The sequence below is a fragment of the Erithacus rubecula genome (genome assembly GCF_903797595.1).
Source record: "Erithacus rubecula genome assembly, chromosome: 2".
Lineage (NCBI taxonomy): Eukaryota > Metazoa > Chordata > Aves > Passeriformes > Muscicapidae > Erithacus > Erithacus rubecula.
This window is the reverse complement of record NC_136685.1, coordinates 40,258,773-40,282,392: the sequence shown is the minus strand read 5'-3', so window position 1 is coordinate 40,282,392 and position 23,620 is coordinate 40,258,773. Positions and strand designations below refer to the sequence as shown.

The following is a 23,620-nucleotide window of genomic DNA, read 5'->3' as shown; positions in this document are numbered from 1 at the left end:
ATCAAGGTGGGAATGAAATCCTGCTTATTTCAACATCCTCAATGGAGAAAAGAACAATGTGTTTGAATATAATACAGCATTTTATTACATGATTTTACAAATTTTATTGTAAATCATCAATCAAATGCAATAGCCAATTTTTTTCCATTCCAAGCCATCATAATTAGGAGTTTTCATTCTGTTATGACAGTTACTCTTTTCCCCTTTGTGTTTTAAAGAATTAACTTAAATATAAATTATGTTAAGTCTACTCATTTCCAGAAAAATTGCTTAAAGTGTTTTTATCTTCTTTATACTTCAGACAAAGATAACCTGTTTTTTGTTATCACATAAATGAGGATGAAACTCATAAATATAAGAGAATTTGCTTTCTCAGTCCCTGCTCACATGGAAATGGCCAGCTCAATCTCTATGAAGATTTATGATAACTGGGTAGTAGACACAAACCTCCCATTTCCCCCCAAATTCCATGATATAATTTCTACAGTTTGGATTATATCTCTTATATTTCTGTGCCATAAAGATTATAATAGGATTAAATTAAGCCTGAATAAATAACCAATCTCTTTACTCACCAATGACTTATTATCTGTGATTATTTCAACGTTTGTTGGGGAGGTATTTTAATGTTTTTGGGTGTTAAAGAAAAATGAAATGCTTTTCTATGTAAAGACCATCTTCATAATCTTTTTTGGATGATTTAACATTCCTACAGAGTCCATACTATACATTTCTTGTTGAGATACAAATAAATTTACAGTAGACAGAGGTGCAAGATTCAGCATCTGTAGGGCAGTATTTCAAAATGTTATGTCCAGGAACTCACCACAGTCAGGACATATAAGTTAGCTTTGAAGCAGCTAAGAGCCAAATCCTGCAAATATTATCACAATGTGTGCTATAATGGCTTCTGTCAGAAATCCCAGCAAACTCTGTTGTCACAAATTAAGTGGCAAGAATCATCAGGATAGGGCACTAAGCTGAAGCTAAGTACCAGTACTGATACAAAGTACTGCACATACATTGCTCAAATCACACAGCAAAACCAAACCAACTAAAACTGACATAAATTGAATGCTTTTTTTTTTTTTTTTTTAATTTTGTGCATTGAATTCAAACAGCAAACTGAGTGCATATTAACTTCTATCACAATGTGGTCAAGAGGTCTGTGTCTTTTACCATTTACACACAATTGTTCATGACAGCATGTTATCAGCTTAGTGGAAACCAGGGGTGTAGCATGGTAAGCAGTGGTGGTAGTGCACCTATTTTTTTATATTATATAACTTGAAAATATGTCTCTTCTAAGATTCCTTTTTCATGATAAAAATAGTTTTCACCAAACGTTGGTGGTGTGCACGCACTACCACTCATGCTTGGCATCACACCCCTGACAGAAACACATGTTCTTATTTTGTTGATAAAAAGTATTACAAAAATTTCCATACAAAAACTATTTTCATAGAAATCTTGCATTTCCACAAATAAACCTGAACATTTTTTTTTTGGAAAAAAAAAAAACTGCTCAAGAATTTTGCTCATTTTGTACTGTGACTGTATTGAAAAATGCAGTCCTCCTTTAAGTTCTTGACATTCACTTATTTTAGGTGACCCATCCCTCTTCCAACATTAGTGAGAATTGCACAGGCTCCATTGAGTTCAATTAGTAGCAGGAACAAGTGTTTCAAAACCCATTCAGGCTAAAATGCAAACCCTCTATGTGTGAAATACACTGCATCCCACCCCCCTCCCTCTTTTCACAACTACAGAAAAGAAAATTAATTGCTTATATCTAAAGGTTGTAAGACACATTCCTTTGTATTAAGGAAACTTTCATTCATCTAAAAATTGGGTCCAAATTCTGGAAATATTTTTGTTGTTTTTTTAGATCAAAGTTCCAACCCAGCTAAATTCCTTTTTTTTTTTTTTTTTTTTTTTTTTTTTTTTGTAATTATTATTTATTTACTTAGTTCAGTGTAACAAACAGTCCAAAAAAACAAAAGCAGGTGAACATCCTCATATTTATTCTTCTATTCATGGGATTCATATTTCTTTACTTTTAACATTTCTTCCATCCAGGAAGATCATATCGCCTTGTCCAGACAGTAGTTTCAGTCTACCAGCAGTTACCATCTTTTCTGTGCTAGGAAGTTCAGAGGAATATATAGCTTCTTGTTCCACTACAGTTTTGAGACATTACTTCTACTAGACTCCTTCTGTGGTTTGTATCATCTTGGGCATTTATTCTCCCTTTTCTGGCAACCGTTGAACTTCAAAAGGAACCTGTAACTTCTCACTGAGACTGCATTTGAAACCAGCCACAAAACTCACATGGAACATTCATTCATTCATTCAGAATGATGGAAACCCATGACAAACAGTGTAACCCTGCATAACTTGGTTGATCCATGATGCTTGTGATTCGAGTCTGGCCATTGCAACTGCTGAGATCACAGAATCTCTAGTTCATAGACACAGCGGCATGAGGTAACTCATTTTATTTTGCACTTGTTGCATATTTCCACAGGAAACATTCTCGCAAGGTTGTTTGGAAAAAAGACGACAGTTTGTGCTTGGGGTATTTGGCTTCCCAGCTCTATGCCATGGTTTCTTTACCTGGCAACCTTCTGTCGTTAAACGTGTGCATGTTGATAACTTCTTCTGTTTTCACAATAACAGGGGCCTGTGGCTTGTGTTTTAATCGACGCTGACACTTCAGAGACATCCTTAGCTCCTCTACCATGGCACTACAGAAGGACCTCTACAGAGGGAAATAGAGGAACAAGAAAAAAAACAGCTGTAAGAAATTAGTAACTGTAATGTCTAGAAGCAAATTCACTGTGCTTGCACAGCCTTGTCAGTCTTTGCTTTGTCCCAGTCTGAAGCTCCAAACAAATTGCTTGCTTCATTATATGCATCACATAATAATTAAAATTACTTATCAAACTGTGATGACTCAGTGTGTAAATCACCTTCCCTGTACAATTGTTTTTCTGGCAGGTACAGTCTGGATGCATATGTTACATAAAACTCCTTCAAGCAAATTTTCTGTCAACAGGTTAGCTTTACAGTAAATATACAAATGTAAGATGTAGGCATTCAGTAATATTCAGTAGAATCTCCCTAGTCATATTTCAAAATAATAATTGCATTTCTATGTGACTTAAGTAAAAGTTCTTCAACAAAACATTTTTTTAGTGTAGGAAGTTTACCTGAATTAATGTTTAAATACTGCTAAAATCCAGATCTATTACTGAAAACTGATAGTTACTCCATTATTTGCAATATCTTCTGTATATAAACACTTTTCCCACTACTATTTATCATTTATGGAGTATGTGTTTGAGGAAAAAAATCAAAACAGCAATTCAGTTTTTTTGATCTTTATGAAAAGTATATTATTAAGAAAAGTTCATCAACATGTTTCCATTAAATCCTCAAAACCCTCTTCCCAGTTTGTAGTGCAAGCAATTTGAAAAGTAAAATAAAATCTCCCTAATGTCTCAGTCTGACTAAATTCTCAACTGCTAATACTGTGCTGAGCAATAAGCTTTCTCTCAGTGTGAGAATTAGAGTATAAAATGACATATGGTAGTAACGAAAAAAGTCTCATTTTTGGGCTCTGCATCATAGTTTAACTTAAATTTTTCCAGCTAATGGTGAAATGTACTAACTAAATAACATACCCCAGAAGCTGAGATGCTAAGCCAAGCTTTTGACAATTGTTCTCAGCCAAAGAAAATTTGAGGTGAGGTAAGGTCTAATCTTTTGCATTTTTCTTTCTTAATAATTAATCTGCAGGCCAGGGAGATGATCAGGAAAAAAAGGCAAATGAACAAATGAAAAACAAACAAACAACCTTTTGAACAAGAACCAAAAAGGTCAAAGCACCTAAAATTACTATAACTATCTTGTGACCACTTTTTGATTTTGTTTCATTAGTGGTAGTCAATATATAATTGTCTCATTTGGCTTTCAAATAAAACCCCTGCTTATTGGAGTGTTATCTGGAGTGTTGTATCTTCATTATTCATACAAACCTGAAGCCTGGAAATTAGATACAGTAAATATTTAAGCATTGCACCCTACCTAGTTCGCTGGGAATCTACATTGAAACAGTATTCATAAAAGCCTGTATTCAGCTTCCAGCCTCCAGGGCTGAAAGCAGTCTAAGCAGTAAGGCACTCAGCTTTCCCCATTAAATTTTACAGCTTTGTCATTTGGCAACACTAGAAATTCTGTGAAACACACCGGTGCTTAGCTTAGTCATGGGTCCCATTAGAATCCACATTCCGGTTCTCCATGCATGGTTATCAATCCAAAAGGTAGCCTCTGAAAGGACCTGACCAATCGAGTTCCTTGAAAAATGTGACAACTGCTAAAGAAGAATATGTGGCAGATACCCTTTTCTTCAGTGCAGCCAGTCATCAGCTGGAGCATTAGAGCTGAACATGAGTCACATTAAAGAGTGTCAATATAATAGCATCTTCTGCCAGAGAGATTTAAGCTTGTGTCTCAGTAAACAGCTAGAACCTACAGGCATTAGTCCAATCCAAGGTAAAGTCACTTGCAGTTGCTGCCTACTGATCCTGTTCCACTTGGCATGGTAGCAGTTAACAGAGGCATGGAGAGAGAAAGAGAGACAGGGAAAACCTGAGTAACTCTGTATATAAGGGATGAGAGCACACAGCAGTAGAGGAGGGGCTTCAGAAGCAGTTCCTGTTTCACTGATAAATTCAATAATTTTACATAAAATTCTGTTTCATGCTGAAGAATACAAACATGAGTTGTCTTAATCAGGAGTTAGAACTGAACATGAATCCAACAAATCCTTTGCATGAATAAGGAAACAGGCAGGTAGGAAGTGAAGGAAAGGGTAATCTTGCTCTGAGTGTGATACACTTCCTTTGAAGCATTTCTTTGTTCTGCTGAGTTTTAAATAAAGGAATAATGCCTACTCAAATTGCAATAGAAATTATTTTACTACATACAACTAAGAAAATTATAAGTTGTGAGTCCAAAGGAGAAGAAGGTATATTTCTCTGGTTTAGAGTCAAGTATGTGTCCTTCAGAGGCAAAAGTTTGGCATTTCTGGCAGAAGCAAGCTGTGCAATGTGCACTGAGTCGACATCTAAGACAGCTTTCTTTGTGTGAATGAAGTGGCTAAAATTTCTAATTGAATGGTCTAGATATAATATGTCAGATCTTAATGCATAAGGTATCTTTGCTGAGCATTGTATAGAAAATAGAAAGCTGTATCTCCTCCTTGTCCTGCTATACTTTGAAAGAAAATATTCAATTCTCTTAGACTTTACCTTTTTTTCTAATAAAATGCTGTTGCTTAACATCAAAACTCTCATTACGGTTACGAAATTTAAATGAACCTGGAAATATTTTAAAAGGACAAGATTTAATTAGTATTTCCTAATGTCATACAGGCTAAATTGCTAAGGCTTGAAGATCTTGGCATTTCCACTATGTGAAGGGGCTAGCATATAACTCAGGAATTTCATAGGGAATGCATTAAGAAGTGTAACTCAGCACTACACCATTTGTAGCCATTACACAGCTCTCACCTCTGGAATTAAAGGCCTAGGTAAAACACTCTGAGGAACAAAATCCTTCTAAATTTTAAAATGATGCATTAGCTTTGAAAACTTCCAAGATTTTGTCTCTTATCTATTCTTTTTCCAAGACATCTAAGAAGAGTGTCAAATTAGAGCAAATTCTTTTCAAGAGGAATCAATCTACCAAAATCTTTGCAAAAATCTGCAGATTATAAATTTTAGGTAATATCAGTAGGAAATAGATTACAACCAACATCCAACAGGTGAGAAGATGCGTGAACATTCTGAAACACCCTGAAAATGAGATCTCAAGAAACTCGTCAACACATTTTATCTGAGAATTTTACCTGGGCATGAAAACTCATTGAAAGATAATAAATGTTTGAATGACTGACATTCTTAATAAAGCAGATACCACAACTTTGAGAGAGCTATTTTATATAAAATATTCTTCCATGCTATGTTTTCCAATTATTTTTTAAATTGTTTATGGGATCTTGTATGCACATACAGTAATAAAAATATTGCTTCTGATTAAGAGTATTGTTATATATTTTCTGTTTGTTTGTTCACTTGTTTCAAATTTCACTCACTGAAATAGTAATGTATTTTTAAAATACTATTTCAAGGCTATGTAAGAGTTTATGATCCATATATTTTGTTCTTCTTTGGATTCTATCTGAGAAATATAAGGAAGAGTTGTCACACGTATTAAAAAAAAATCATATTGCAATACATTTTAGAAAGGATTTATGGTTTACTTTTAAAAATTGAAATTAATATTATTTTGTCTAATTTCAATTCCAATTGAAATTCAAATTCAATTCTCCATTTTCTATAACATTAAACTTTGTCTTTTTCACTGTTAGGATACAATTCTTGGAATAATAAGATATGAAAACAAAAAGCACCTCTACCATATTTTTTTATAAAAGATGTTTTCAGATATAATATTAAAAAAGATCATCCAATGTCTTGATCCTGAATTCAATTGCTAGGGGAAAACAGTGAAATGTTTACAGATCTGAAAGGCTACATTTCAAAACTGTTATCCATCATGGAATTGAGCACCATAGTATATATTAGAAGACTCTCCACTTAATTCAAAGAAAATAACTTCTTGCTCCCAACTTACCTTCCACACTGCAGGCACGTTACTGGAACATGAGTTATTATCGATTTTTCACTAACCCTTACAAAATCATAAGTTGTCTTCTTAAATGCTACCAGAAAGTAAATGCATCCTTTAAGTCATAGATATAACCAAATGCAAGAAGAATTTAAGGATAGCACACATCTCTCTAAATTATAGTGCACATAAGTGCATCTGTTTTGTTGCAGCACATCATAATAAAACAACACAAAAAAAGCATACAAAAGATAATTTCAATCAGAACTGGAGTTAGCCTTCTAACACAGAAGAATTTTGAAAAAAGTTCATCTCCTTAAGACAAATAATCTCTGACGTTCTTTGCCACAGCTGACAACTCACAAGTCATGGAGAATCAAAATAAGAATTTTGCAAAATGTTACCACTGCTTACAAGCTAATTAGACAGCTTGTGCGTGGCTTTACAGCGTGAGAAAAAAAAAAAAAAAGTATTTTTCCCCATGTGTATTAATATGAAAAGTAGATAATACTTACACTGCTTTCATTATTTTGCTGTATGGGAATTACAGAAAGGTATTTAGAAATCATAGTAGCATTATATGAGACTATCACAGTAGATTTTTCTTTTAACAGCCTAAAAAGAGCAGCAGGAAGAGAGAACAGCACTCCTGCACCACTCTAAACATTCTGATCTAAGTGATTAATAATCAGTGTGTTTTAACTAAAAAGAATCTCCAATCTCTGGTTTATATATTTTTTTCTTTTTTGATGCAGATGATATAAAGCTGACTGTCAACATTCAATAGAAGGATTTAAGATTTACTGAGAAGTTAATTACTTCCTGTCTTGTCTGTCATATATTATTTGTAGAGTTGTTCAATTATCTTAAAGCAGTAACAGCAGCAATCCCTGTATTGTCTTGTTGTGTTATGGGTCATTGTTCTAACATCTAGAGGGACATACCTCTGCAAATGTTTTTTGTCTTGAAGTTAGCTGAGAATGAATGCACAGTCCTACTCTGACTCTCCCTCCTAATCAGTTTCTGATTCCTATGCCACTCCTTCAGGGATTTTAAATATGTGTATGGAAAACCTGTCATTCTTAAACCCTCTAGACAGCAAAACAAATCCTTTCAAAACATTAGCTTGGGATCACAAAAAGATGAACAGTTAAAGAGAAAACAACCTCAGAAAAAGTGAAATCATATATCATGGTAGCTGGAGTACAAGCATTTCAAAGTTGAAGTGCACTTGCAGTGATCAGATTTTTAGATTGTTTAGTTATACACTCATTCTTAAGCATGACTATAGATCAAAGGTTGCACATATATATGTGCATACATACCTATATATGCATAATATAGGTATATGAAAAATATTTTGCCACCGACTTTTCTGATGCAGTACAGTTTCAATCCATAGCAAGTACAATGCACAAGTACATGTCAGACTGAATTCACACCAATTCTTGAACATATCACCAGTATGTTCTTGGTTTTAGATTAAGCAATTATTTGGGATTTTGGTAGAAATAGAACAAACAACCGTTTTAGGAAGTTACTTTCAGACCAAAATATATGTCTCTTGCATGATACAGAAATCTCACTACCCACTCAAATGAAGACACTAATATCAAGCAAAGTGAAAATTTTAATTCCACAGATAAAATTTTGTGTTCACTGTAGTATCAACAAAGTCACCACCAGAAGAGTAGTTTCAGACAGCTTGATGAAGCACGAGGTGCTTTACCCTGTACCTGAATGCTGGCTATCTCAAAGACTTTTGCAGCTTTTTGACAGAGAGGATCAACAAAAGTCTGATGGGACTGACCCTTCCTATAAAAAAACAACACAGAAACAATTTTCTGTAGGCTGAAGTGCTTGCTGAGTTTTAGAGTTGTGAGATGAACTTAGATGACATGCAGGACCTTACTGCAGGCCACTCCTTGTGTTTATTGTGATCGTCTCCCAGAGGGACAATAAAATTCCAGCTTGCCTTAAATAAATTATCAAATGGTGTAAAAATAAACCCATATAAAACAAACAAAATAAACCCCACCAAAAACAATTTATCCACTCTCAAATTCTAAAATTTACTTCCTAACTGAACAAAAGGCACTCTGGTGGATGACAGAGACTTCCAAGAAAGCAGTACTTGAGTTCATTTAAAGTCTTCTGAAATTATTTTCCTTGTTTCCAGCCTGACAGCTACCCTTCTTCCTGTGGTTGATGGGGAACTTCTACCAGTGCAGAAAGTTTTTTTCAAAGTGGTTTTGTTTTGCTCTGCCAGCAGCCTTTCTGGCCATCACACTGACCATGATGTTTTCTGACTCACCTGTGGACCTAGGCTGGGGCAGAAGGGATTGCACTTGTGTGGTTCCACTCTTTCCTCTCAGAGAAATCCCAGAGGATGGCATAGGGCAATTGCTCATCAGCCCCGAGGGCTCTCTCTCATGCAGGATTCCACAAGGTTTCATCCTGTCATCTCTCCTTTCAACATGTATATGAGGCCACTGAGGAGATAATGAAATAATTTGGGCTGTGGTGTCATTGACACGCAGATGATACACAGTCCTACTCTATTGTCAGACCAGGATGGTGCAGTCATTTTGAGCTTCCAGTGCCTGGCTGAAATAGGGGGGTGATGGCAATTTAATCCCAGGGAGACAGGTGCTGTGCTGGATAGGTAAAGGCAAGCACTCAGAAGATATCTTCTATCCTCATCTTTCAGTTCAGCCTCTTCTGGAAGAGGCTGATAGTCACACATTTTTCTAGGTTTGGGTCTGTGTTTTCAAACTCAGAGTGGCAATAAGCACTATTTGTCACTAATGTTTCAGTCAGAGGCAATAATTTCCACTGATGTAAACCTTGCCACACCAGTCCAGATCTTCTTCCAGAACATGGTACTGCTGTCTCATGTCCCTGGACAATGGCAACACATGACTGACTAGTGTTTAACAAGGATTGGGAGCAATTAATAGTTCTTCAGCCATGTAGGTGTCACTGAGAAAATAAATAACAGAATCTATGTCACTGCCTAACTGGTTTAGAACAATAATCACTGCAATGCTAATGGGAGTGTATTTTGCAGTCACATATGTGCAGATATTTCTCTGCCTTGCAGCAGAGGTGATCCTGGTTGCACAGAGTCAATCCTCTGAGATCTTCCATTCTCAACCACAGGATGTGAAGGTTCATTCACCTGTTGAACAATCCTTGATCCTACATCTAAACTCATTCTTTTTGTCCAAGGAATGTCAGGCTTGTTGGCCACCAGGCATGGTGAAAGGAAGTGATGATGCTATATAATTAATGCTTTGTAGTATCAATTTAACTGGATTAAAATGCTTTATATAATATAATTTGTAAAGAAATTCTCAATTTTACAGAGACATTTTAGAAAATAAATATAACCTTTCTTACCTGAATTCTAAACAGGTTTGGTTTTTTTCAGAGTTTGCTCAGATTAAATTCTCTGTACTTTATTCACTGTAAATATTTATATTAGTTTTATAGATCAGCGTGATTGCATGAATTTAATGAGAAATTTGGCATGGCCTCAAATCATATTGAATAGAGAGAGACTATTAGTATTAACTTAATGCCAAGCTTTTCTACTTATTTGGAAACACTGTTATAGTCATATTGCAATACATAATATCAAAAGGTTTAGCACCCATTTCTCTACAATTATATCGTTTCATCTGACAGTCAAGGATATTTTCTCAACCTAAAAGGTAGTAGGAAGTGGTTGTTGTTTTGCTGACCTATACAAATGTAAAAGTAAATAAACCAGGTGAACTAAATTGTATTTGCTACTACATTTGACTATAATATAGGTGATCAATTAAAAATCCAAAGTTTAAAGTTTTACATTATAATATTATATGTTGTAATACATATAATATATAATTAATATAAAATATACATATTATATTATATATATTCTAAAGTAATATTTAGAGGAAGACAATAAAAATCCTTAGAAAGATATGAATGCTTTCTGATATGAATTTTTTTCCATTGGAATGAAAAAATATTTTTGTCAGAGGAGAAAATAATAATATAATTTGTTCTTTCTTCTGACGGGTGAAAGTGAACCATATTTGCTATAAAATAAATATGTAGGGATTTCCAAATTTTTTTAATCCAACTTTAAATTCTTCTCACGCTTAAAATGCTTCATAACTCAAGCCTAGAATTTATGCTTTAATCTTTGGCTGAATAATTACTTGTACTTGTGTGCTCATGTACTTATGTAATGATCAACTTTACATACACTCATATATTTTCTGTTGTTTTTTGAAAGACATAAATTAAGACATTAAAAATACCTCAGAAAAAAGGTCCATTGCCAAACAGATACTGGTTGAACTGCGATCAAAAATCAAAATAGAGTTCTTGGTTTTAGTATTTTATTGTTTGCAAATTACTTTAAAATGCCACAGTTAGAAACTTGTTTGTTTGGGTTTCTTTTCTCCCTTGTTTGTTTGTTGTTTTTTTTTCCCTTCTGTCAAAGGTGTTTGAGGGTGTGGATTGGATTTTGGTTTTGGGAGGATTTGTTGTAACAATTTGTTGTAACAATTCCTCCCCTTAGAAAATATCTTCTAATATATACTTACATGTTTTCCAAGAGGCCATTTAATTAAAATTAATAACTGAAATTCACATAATCTCTACACTTACACACACACAAATTAACCACAGAAGTTTATACATACTCATTCAGTGCTCAGGGGACTACAGGTTGATAGAAGTTCCCAATTTTCCAATGGTATAATTGCAGAATGCAGTGTGCTAGTGTTGGAAAAACATTTTCCTCTGTGACCCGTCCCAGCTGTTGCTTTTCCCAGCCAAAATAACAATTTATGAGGTTACTCCATTAAAAAATGAGACACAAAAATACAGACTACATCACTGACTGTAGATTGTATAAAAGCTACTTGGGATATAAATCCCAAAGCTTTTACTTCAATTCACCAAGAATGTCCACATTCTTTTGTTTCTTGTAGCCTGAGGAACAAGCTTTTCGACTTTAAAATCTTTTGAACTTGTCTCCCCCTGGAAAAAATCACTAGGCTGAGATTTACTTTGGTATTGTTCCAAAACTATTATAAATGACTGTTCCAAATTCAAAGGCTTTTGATATATAAATATTTTTGAACTCTAGCAAAACAGACATAACTGCATTATTTTGAGAAAGTAAAGCACTTTAGTGAAAACTAATTTAGTAAAATTTGGAAGAATAACTCAAACCACCACATCATAAAATACTATGGTAAAATAAGAAGTATCCTAAAACCTTTTCATTTTTTTCTTTTGAAATTATTGAAATTTGGTTTTGCACTGTTGGTGAGATAACAATTAAAACAAAGATTAAAATAATGACTTTCTACACATCCTGCTGACAAAGAATCACCACAATATTTCAGTAACCATTAACTTCTTCCTTTCCATATAGGACAAGCTATATATTTGCACTTTGCTGACATGAATTCTAAAAAGAAGCACTGTAAGACATGATGAATTAAACTTATCCTAGCATGAGCAGATCGTAATAGACCTTGCAAAATAAACTCTTGTTAGCATTTGCACTGACTCCATGTAAACAAACTGAGAGTAGTTAAATCCTATTTGAGAGAAGTGAAATCAGGGACAGGTAACTGACTAGGGTCACAGTGCAACACCTGTTTCAGCCTATCAGCTTTTGGCCCCTCCTTGCCTCTTGGGAAGGGTGTGGGACCCCTACATCAATAAAACCAGGTGTGCAGATAACTTCTCCAGCCAATGTCACCCTCTCCAAAGAAATCCTGACCTGGATAGGCACAAGGACAATGATTTACAAGGGTGACAATGAGTGATGGTCAATATATCTGTGACATTGCCTTCATCAATACTGTGAATTTCATCCTAATGTTTTCAGCAGCATACACGTAGTTTCTATCACACAGCTGACACTTACAGTAGTATCTAATCACTGTGTAGGGATGGTATGAAAATAGAAATAACCCCAGAGAAACTTAAAAAATACCCCAAACACACAAAATCAAAGGAAAGGTCAATGAACTAAGAATCATCAATATATTATCCTAAATATTAATGGTCTTCAAGGTCAATGTTTTCTTTGGCATTTAAAAATAGCATGAGATATACAAAACTAAATGTGTGAAATGGGCATAAACCCATAATGCATTGATGAACATCAACTAAAAAAAAAAAGAAAAGAGGAAAGACATAGTTATTGTTTTAAATGGCTTCTGTTTCTAACCTTGCTTATTCACTGCCCTCTGAGTGCCTGTTAAAATAAGGGAGCAGGTCATTCAGCAGCAAAAGCAATTATAAAATGCAAATGACTGAGCATTTATTGTCAAGATTGGCTAGATAAAAAAGGCCTGATAATAACATGTTTCCAAGTAGATGACATAATTAGACGTTTGTATCATAAACAATGGGAAATAATATAAGCCTTTAATATTTTCAGAAAGTCTGCAATTAAACAATAGGTAAGCATTGTGACATAAATTTTATTAAAAAGTGACAATTAAATTTCCCTCTCAGAAATTAGAAGGCACCATCATGTGGTCACTCCGCAGGAATGCAGTCAGGACAACCTCTGACCTACCATCTCCTCCTGCCCTTTCCACTGTGCCAACTGAAATAACAACATTCTGCCATAGACAAGGATACATGCTCTGCCATTCCCAGCACTTTCTCTGAAGGAAACAGTGAGACTATGTACTAGGCAAGACCAGAAGAGTTATCTAGTCCAAAACACACTCCAGTTTATCACATTATTAAAACAGGCATTTGAAGTAGAAAATTCGGAATTATTAGCAATAATGACAAAACCACATTTAATTTCTAATAAGTTTAAAATCAAATTGTACCGAAACCTAGAAACTCTGTAGCGCATTAAAGCTGCATGAATTTTTGAGCCAGTTGAGGTCAGAAAGTCTTGTTTGTGCTATCCTTACATTATAAAAAAATGTGTTGAGCATTGTGCAGAAAGTGTTTTAAATTACTGTATTCAATTCATTTCAGGCAAGAATCATCCAGATAAATTTGTGCCATCTCTGAAGACATTGTCTCATATATAGGTCACGGCTCAGCATTCAGAATTTCTTGTTCCATGGAATCTGCAGTTGTAAGTAAAACATTTCTGTATGTAATGTGTATATTCCTAGCTACTGATCTCTGCTTTGGGCCCAGTGCTCAGTCACTGTGCCTGTGAGATGAATTATCCACACTGATCTTTCCCAACTCAATTGTGCAGCTGAGCAGTGAATTATTCAACATGGAAAGTTCAATAGCTTTTGTCTCCCCTGTAAATGTATTCGAAATACAAACAAATATTAATGTACTTATTGTTTTTATAAGTACTTATATTGCTTTTATAAGTTATAAATGAATAAATATTTCAAAAAGGCTAATTTAATTGATCTTTATATTATGATTTGATTGTATAACTTCAGAAATACTTTGTTGGTGTTACTGTTTCAATACACTTAATCTAGTACTTTTTACTACTATAGCAAGAGTATGCCCTCATCTCAAAAAATAGCTATGTGTCTCATTTCACATTATTTGAAGTACTACAAAATTAATTAAATTTCTATCTGATATTTCTACAATCTGCTATTGCAAATTTTATTAATTTTGAACTAGTTCCATTCTGCTGAAGGTTCATTGAGTTTTGAATGGCTAGAAATTGTAGTAGAATTTAATACATATATAGCTGTTCTCACATTCATAATTTCTGGATTTTTCTGGAAAATTGTTATTTAGGATACTTATTTTTAGGCAAGCTAGCTTGTGTAACTGCAACTGACTGGCAGACAAATGTGATAACATCCAGACTTATCTTTGCTTTTGAAAGGTGCCAATAAAAGAGGAATTTCTCTCTGTCTTGAAAGTGTTGTAGTGACATAAAATCATCTGTTCCACAGAAAGTCTCAGGAGTGTCATGTGTTTCCTTCGGACTTTGAAATACATCAGGGGCATGGATGTTTTGAGCCATCTTTTCTTTCAAGATGCAACGTTTTTTATTTTAGCAAATAACACCATTTTATCTGCTGTTTTTCTGAACTTGATTCCTTTCAAGATTTCACTCCTCCAAATAGGTTCACACCAGACATTATCTATGTCTATGTGTAAGCTCCAAGAGCAGGATGACATAAAAAATTCTAAAACCACATATCTATATTATAGAATTTCAATCTACTTTGCCTCCCAGCTGGAAGTAAAACTGAATATTTTGTACATGTTAAAAAGCAAACAGTCATGCCCACTTATATCTCAGGATACTTCATATACTCAGTAGCTGAAATTATCAGATTAATTTTGTTCCTTGGCTCTTAATATGACCTGTGATCTTTCCTCTTTCCAAATATTGACAAACACTGTGTTAGAATGATACTCTGATTCCTAAGGGATGAAACCACAAATGTTACCTAAATAGGTGCCTCCTGTCTCCCCATGGGATATCCAAACCAACACTATTTGCACTGTTTACTCATCTCAACAGGGACTTGAAGAGACTGGAAACAAATGACAGGATTTCTGAGCTTGCCCTAGGCTGCTGTTGCTCCCTCTCCTAGGCAAAGGGGATTTGCTACACTTGGAGAGGTTGAAAGAAGATGTTTTCTGAAAGTCTCTGGGTGATGCAAGGAGAGTGGGTGAGGGGATGTTGGGGTAGGCCATATATAGGAATGTGAGCATCACCTTCCTCTTAAGTTCATTCTGTAAAAAAAAACTGCAGTGAAATTTCAATGGTCTGCTGATATCAGGTATGTAGGAGTAACAGGGGGGAGATCGAAGTTGAGTGATTGGAGGCTACAAGGAGAGAAAGAGAGGAAAAGAGAGAAGCCTGACTCAACTCAACTGCTTCAGATTTATTCCTGACTGTTTAAAATATCTAAACATTTGATGATGAAACATTTCTGGTACAAATGCTATTGAAAGGTCACATTCCTCCAGTCATTGCTATTTCTATCCAACACTAATAAACAAACAAGTGGAAAAAGGCAAACCCAAAAGAAAAATTTAAGAAACTAAAAAAAAAACCCAAATCAAACAAACAAAAACAAACTTCTCCCCCACCTTCCCCAACTAATGGACTTAAGGAAACAAATCCTTAATTAGAAAGTTTGTTTGCTTCCTCTCACAACTTCCAACATGCTACTATTGTCATTTATATATTTACACCCAGTAAAGTACTGAACTCACGCAACAAAATTATTGCCAAAGCAATCCTATTTTTCTAATTGAGTGCTTACTAAAAATCCAGAAAAGCTAAACCATATTTTACTGATGTTAATATGAAATCCATATCCATTTTAGGAATGGATAAAAATGATTGATATTTACATGGGTTTCTTGAGTAACCAGTATATTTTCCTTACAAATTCATTTCAGAAACATAACATTCCAATAGTATGTTAACAGAAGGAATTAATCTGCAATATTGTAAAGTAGAGGACCTAAAGGGTCCTTTAACAATTAAATGAATGTACCCATGTTCAAACAGTGTTTAGGACCTTGAAACCTCACACTGCCTTAGTGTGTGTTAGAAAAAAATTCTTAGCAGTATAACAGGAAACTTGAGTGCCAAAAAGCTGTCTTGAAAGACGTGAAAGCAAATAATAAATTTTCTAAGTAATGATTCAAGTTAAAAAAGCTCACTAGCATCATCTGGAAAAATACCAATATAAATATAGTTTTTGGATTTACTACTGATTTATTAAATTACATTTCTAAATGTAAATTTAAAAATTGTCATAGGTCACAATCTCCTCAAAAGTTTAAAAAAAAGGAAGACCTAGCAAAATCCAACTGTTTCTCTCAGTGTTTAAAAATCAGATTTTGCCATAGCAATAAAATATATTATTTTATTTTATGTTTAGACATGGGCACATACATCTAGAAAGATTTATTTAATTATTATGCAAAAAAATGGTGATTTCAGCTACAAATTTTTCAATATATCACTAGTCTTAGCACAATTACAGTATTCTGGTTGTATAAATTGCAAGTACACAACAAGTTAACAATAGGATTTTCAAAATTGTGTCAATTTGAAATTACAGGACATGATATCAGTAGTAAACCCACAAAAAAAGAATCATGTTGATGTAAACTTTTCCAGATGTTACCAGGACAACTTTGCAAGTATAAACTCCTGTAAAGAACATTTGTATAGAGACATTTTTGGATTTTGACTTTGAGCTACAGACAGTTTATCTTTTGAAAATCAGAATTATCTGTAGAAGATTAATTTGTTTCCCATTACAGTTTCAGATTTCTTCTTCATCCATAAAATTAACTGCAGTGAACTTCCAGGAGTAAAAAGCTGTCTTTTTTCAGGCTTGAATAAGAGGAGAAATAGTCACTTGTCCTGAAATCTGGCTACAATTAAACACATTGAAGAAAAATTAAAAGCTGCAAATGTAAAACTTTGGATATTTTGCTGTCATCCTTTGTTATACAAATATTTTACTATAAGAATAAACAATAATTATGTATCACCTACATTTCACTAAACATCACAATAATGTTTTAAGTATTATTTAAATAGAACATACATAAAAAATAAAGAAGTAATGACAATATTTACCTTTTCCAACTGGGCATTTTTTTTTGATTTATACAAAAATTCCCCAACTGCCACAAAGACAGAAAGCACCAATCCTGCTGCCAGCACGATGAAGATCCCTCCAATGTTTTGAACTCCCAAAGCACTGGCCTCTTTACTTTCCTCTTCTGGGCAACCATTGCCCCTCCACCATTTCTCTTTCATCATGTGGAGCTTGCCTTCTTCTTGCAGCTGAAGAATTGCTATAGTGATCTTGTCTCTATATGGAGAACCTGAAGAGACCACAGGGAAGAAATATTACATGGAATATATTACACGAAAAGTTAGTTATTCCAAATAAGAATAAATAATATCTCATGAAAAACTATATCTTTAGCAGCCATCATATCAATCAGAGAGCCATTTGCTTCTTGATACACAGGTTGCACAAATATATATTCAAAAAAATTGATCCAGCTGGTATTGTCATGTAAGCCAGGCCACTTGATGCAACAACTGCTATTACATTAAATTCATGGACTCAAACATCTTCATGCCCAAATATTATATTCAGCCAAACAGTATTCTTCTTTCAGTTTTTTCAATCTTTTCCCAGTAAATTTTTAAATTAGGCTTCAGTAGATTTAGTCTAATATACATAAATCTAGGGGCTGTTGCTTCATAGCTTGCTACCTTAAAGCTAATAAGAGGTCTGATATTTAACACGTTACCCTGTTACTTTATTAGAAGAGGGGAAAACAATTTATGCTTCAGGACCAATCCATAAAAGTCTTTATTTGATAGATTGTCAGACATTTAATACACCTTTCAACATGCACTTTCTTATTAACAGTACTAGGTAGCAAAAAACTCAGAAGGATAAGATTCAGTGTGTTTGGATAACAGGAATATAAATTCTCATATTTTGATGTATTTCTTTCTCGTAATTCATTATTTTAAAATGACATGATAATTTTGTAGCTTTTGAATATTTCAAAATTTCAAGGGGTAGTTCAAAGGCTGGTGTCATATCTTTGTATGTAATCTGTTCTCTTTTTCTTTACATTGTGCATAAGAGCTTTTCAATTAGTATTTTAAAATGTACATTAATAATTGAATAATGGCAATAGAGAAAGCTTTTATTTTCTGAATGTTAGAGAGTAAATCATGTCAGTTAGAAGGGCTTTCTCCGTTAAGACTTGTGCAATGTTTGAGTAGAGAACAAAGCCATCATTTTTCTTGTTCTTTGAAAACGGGAACAAAAGACTCTTCTTTAAGTAGTTAAGAAATCTCAGGAACGGAAGAAAAAGAGTAGATAAAAAGGCATGGCATCCCCTCTTTCAGTTGATATGAACACAATTCTGTAATGGATCCCTCCTCTTTTTCTTTCTATGATCATAATGTTAATTACTGGCTATAGTTTTTAGGGTTTCTTTTAACTCAACAATAAAATACATTTTCATTAACTTTTTACATTTAAAAACATCCTCTGCATCCACATGTTAGATGTTGCCTATTTAACTATTTAATGTACTGTGATCAGCTGTGAAGAGATTGAAGAAATTAATGGATAAAGATGTTTTATAGTCTAAACATCTTGGAAAACATGTATACTTTATTAAAAAAATATTTTAACTTTTTCTGTTTCTTCAAATTGTTTTTACATATCTAGAACTTATATTGAGAAGAGAGCTTATAACAAAGAGCTGCTGTGCCAGTATAGAACACAGAAATGACTGCTAATTACAAAATACAAAAGCACCTTTTCCATGATTCAAGAATAAAAAGAGGGAAGAGCTCTCCTCAAAGTATTTAAATTGCAAGGACTTGTGCATTTATCGTCTGTGCTTAGAAAAGGATGATGTTTTATGCTAGGAGGTAAACTGTGTTTGCACTGGACTATACAGGAAGCATAAAGAAAGGAAAACAAACTCCTTTCCACTCTCCTGTGTATTTTGGGACTTAAGTCACATCACTTCAGACCATCCTGGTTATGCTGAAATTCTGCAAAAACCCTATAGTTGACACATTGCTTCAGTCAGAGAGAAGAAAGAAAGTGATTAGTCCACAAGAGCCTGGGGAAGTGTAAGTGCATTCTGTAATCTTTTGGGGATATTTTCAACATTACATTGCATATAAATATTTAACAACAACAACTTAAATAACATTAGATTCAGAGAAATAGTTTTGGACTCAGTTTAAGCTGTCTTCTGATCTGACAGGCTGCTTTCTAATTTAACTGATTTGCATTTTTTTTCCACACAGTTGGACTAAATATATTGAGTACCATCTATTCTTTATGTATTATTTGTATTTTCTGGGTATCAGATTTGTGCTTACAATTCTAGTCTATTTGAAGCAGTTAAAAAATTAATTAACAGAGGAATTCATGGACAGAAGCAATAATACAGTCTACAATTAGTTAAGTTTATGAGGGTTGCATTAGAAACACAACTAAATAATGATTCAGTTCAATAGTATTTGTATTACTTACAGTTGGTGGTTTGCAAAATTTTGCACCAATAGTTGTGAAACAGACATATTACAGGACCTTTGGTGTTTCTATTGTAATATTTATATTTGCTATACCTTATTACCTGGTCTAAGAAATGATCCTGTCACAAGTAAGGATCAATGTGGGATGATAAGCATTATATATAGCTGCTGTAAAATCAAGAATTTAAAAAATTATACCCATTAAAAAGCTAGCATTGAATGCTGTAGTTCTATTCTAATTCTGAAAGACTTAGAATTTTCTAAATTCATAGGTTTACATTTTGCAGCAAATACTGAGTACACCTAATAATCTGATACTTTGAAAAAATGAAATTTTGGTTTTGTTTATACTGACTCAAATAGCTATTTGGAGAAAGGCAAGGATATGAAAAAATTATTTCCTCAGACTACATTTTCTCCTAGCTTTTTTTTTCTTACAAACAGGATTGCAAGTCCCAAAAATGGAAAATTCACCCAGAAGCACCTGAAATTACTAAAAGTATCACAATCTGATCTGTGGATGACAAAAGTAACATAAAAAATTAAGAAACTATAAATAGAAAATGTGGTCATTACACTCTGGGTGTAACAGCTGTTTTTCTGGCAGAACTGATAAATGTTATCAAGCAAATGCAAAAGATTTATGATATTTACAGGTAATTTTCCCTATCACTCTCATCATATTTTTTCCTTTTGTTATTGATAATCCCAAGACAGCTTTATTTATCTTGTGACACTATTTCATATTCTGTGTGTTTGGCCAAAGCAAAAGACTAAGGTACCTAGGAACACACCATTATTCAGAACCTAGGTACAAAAATTGTGATAATTTAGAACTTCCTTGAGTAGTGAAGTATTTATTGGAAGGAAAAAGCCACAGATAACAAGAAAGATATCAATGTTTTGAAGCTGCATGTGACTAGTATACAATGAACAAAACAACCAATTCAAGTTCTAGTTTTACCAGTTGAAAGGAAAAAGCACTAAACTTTGAATGTGAGAGTTCTGGCTTATTTGTTTTGAGTTTGTTTTTCAGCATGAATCCATTCCTTTGTAGTTATAGCAGCTTGATCTATCTATCTACACTAAAGTTAGTTTGTGTGTAAATACAATATACTGCAGTCACAATCTCACACCTGACACTTCCATAAGAATGCTGATAAGCACCATTCATACTGCTGGGAATGTGTGAATCATTTGAGTTTTAGCTTAACAACATCAGAGAGATGATCACTTATCCAATCACTTAGCCCTATCAAGAGCCACAGTCTAAATATTCTGCCACCAAACTGCTTGCATACTTAGTGATACCATATTTGAAAGTTTTGGGGGTTTTATTGTTCTATTATCCTCCCTCATCTGTTACCATAACAAAGGTTTCCTTTGCTTTTACAAGACAAAATCAGCTCAGTCCTTTGGAACAGACACTCCTTCCTAGGAGATAACTGGTGACACACCATGTGGAGTCAGTTTCTCACAAGTACCATGCATAATGCAGTCATAGGCATGACAGAAACAACATGGAAGGTTTACCCATAACTGTGGAGTAGGTGTTTAGATTATGAGGAACCAAGGAAAACTATTTCCTTCAGAGCCTGAGAAAACTTCCAGGAATCTAGAGTACAGTCAGCAATCAATAATAAAGACTTATAGTCACAGTTATTACATGCTGTAGGAAAGTATTAGGTACTGGCTATAGGAGAAGCACTTACTTCATCTCCACAGAAATATTTTTGTTTTTAAAGTTACAGCCACCTCAGCCTCTTAACCCTCTTTACCTTCTCTAAGTGGGATGGGAAGGAAGGGTCAATATAGTTTGGTTCATTCTTCCTATCTGTGGGTTCTAAAAACTCCAAGAAATATTTGAAGAAAGAAAAGGGATTCTCTCAGTTCCCAGTCCCTGGCTCCATTTTAAAAATCAATTTTCTGATGAAAAAAAAATCAGAGCCTTTATATTCTTATTTTTAACCCAAACAGTTTCTGTTACATTAGCATTATAATATTTAATATTAGACATGGAGTAAACAGAAAATACTTATTAAATTGCAGTTACTATAATGGAAAATCCTCAATAGATGTTTGTTGTTTAACTAGATGTTCAGCCATCTAAACTATCCCTTATCTAAATTAAAACTGCAAACATTCAATACAAAATCCAAATCAAATCTGGTCACTATTCTTGCATATATATGTATATATATATATGCATATGTATTAACATTTGACCTATATGTATAGCTTGGAAAACAAAAGTTGCTGGTAAGTCATGACACACGTAAAATCAGTATTTTATGCTAAATGTAATCAATCCACTTTCTCAGGTGGTGTGTTCTCTAATTATTTTCACTTCTTTGCACTCATACCCATTTGCAGCTGAGGCTAATTTCTGGTCATTTCTTTTTAGCACCATTGTTTTAAAGTTCATATAGGTATATAAAGCTGAAATGTAACAAAGATGGATGATGTAGCTGAGATTTACATATTATTCTCCCATACATAAATATGCAAAATAATTTATATCAAAGTTAGATAAATATTTGGGAGTTGAAAGTACAGCAGCCATAAAGTAGATGTCATGCTCATAAGTACTTATTGTTTTAGGACAGGGAAAGGAACATACTTAAAAATATTAATTTGCAACTAGCTTAAAACATATCTCTCCTCCACACTGAGTGCATTATAAAACAAAACAAAACAGGATAATTGTTGCCTACAATGAAGAATTCAAATAAGTCACTACAATAACAGGTTTAATACTAAATACACACTTTCTTTTTCTAGTACCAAGATAACTTGAACAGAATGAAGATGTTTATGGATTTTTTTACTATTTTAAGTACTCAGATGATTATTAAATTACTGTATTAGCCATTTCAGCTCTAATTTTGTTTTCCTTTATTTGGCTCAGGTTAGTTTTTTCAGCCACTCCTCAAACTATCACTATAAACTGGTGTAGAGTACATCTCTTAGAAGATTTAACAAATGAATGTTAGTAACATTTTTCATAAACTCTTCATGCATTTTAACATCACAGACAATTTGAGAAGATCATAATCATAATACACTGTTATCTCTTTATCACTATTGATTGCACAGCTGCAGAGTGGAAAGATATTTGTTGAAACCCTGAGTGAGAAAATCAGTGATATTATTTTTGCCACAGATAAAAGTATTCCATATTTATATAATGTTTCCTTTTTTCAATTTTCCTTGCAAATCTGTGCACTCACATACCAATGGTTTGCAAATATAGCCTCCTTTGAAAGAAATATTTGTCTAACACTATCCAGCAATAAACAGATGAATTAACAAAGCTTAAAAAAATTCTACAAGTATTTCTGGTATATGTGAAGATTTTGGTCAAGCAGATAAGATTTTATTGAAAGACGAGTGTTAGGTCATAATAAAACTGTCCAGATCTGAGAACCCATTTCACACTTTTGCACAACACCCCAATTATTTGGTAAGCTATAAGAGAAATTCTCTAAACAATGAATATTAGCTGTTCCATCCTGTGTAAGAACTGAGATGTGAAGTGGCCATGGGCACCTCTAAACGCAAACCATGCAAAAACATGCTGGGATGCAATACACCAGCTTTTTAATAATTAAGGACAATGTATCAGGCCAGATAAATTCTAAATTTGTAGATGAGTCTTTGTCAATCCCAGCCGTAAACTCAGGGAATCATAGAATTATTAATTCTGAAAAGACCTCCAAGATCATCAAGTTTAATTTTAGACCAACCACCACCTTGTCAATTAACCATAGCACAAAATGCAACATCCAGTTGTTCCATGAACACTTTCAGGAATGGTGATTGCACAACTTCCCTGGATGCCCCATTCCAGTACTTGTCAACACTTCCAGCAAAGAAATC

At 33.8% G+C, this 23,620-nt stretch overlaps 1 protein-coding gene across 2 annotated transcripts in view; it reads right to left on the bottom strand.

The window, feature by feature from the left end:
• Window positions 1-1,790: 1,790 nt before the first annotated feature.
• The window catches only part of GRIK2 (glutamate ionotropic receptor kainate type subunit 2), a 359,794-nt gene continuing 337,964 nt past the window's right edge, over window positions 1,791-23,620 (bottom strand). For both annotated transcript variants that reach the window (XM_079299157.1, XM_079299156.1), the window contains 2 exons: window positions 17,288-17,538; window positions 1,791-2,761 (listed from right to left, as the gene is read on the bottom strand). In XM_079299157.1, the coding sequence (XP_079155283.1) occupies window positions 2,597-2,761; window positions 17,288-17,538 (416 nt within the window). In that variant the 3' untranslated portion in view covers window positions 1,791-2,596. The remainder of the gene's footprint in view (window positions 2,762-17,287; window positions 17,539-23,620) is intronic.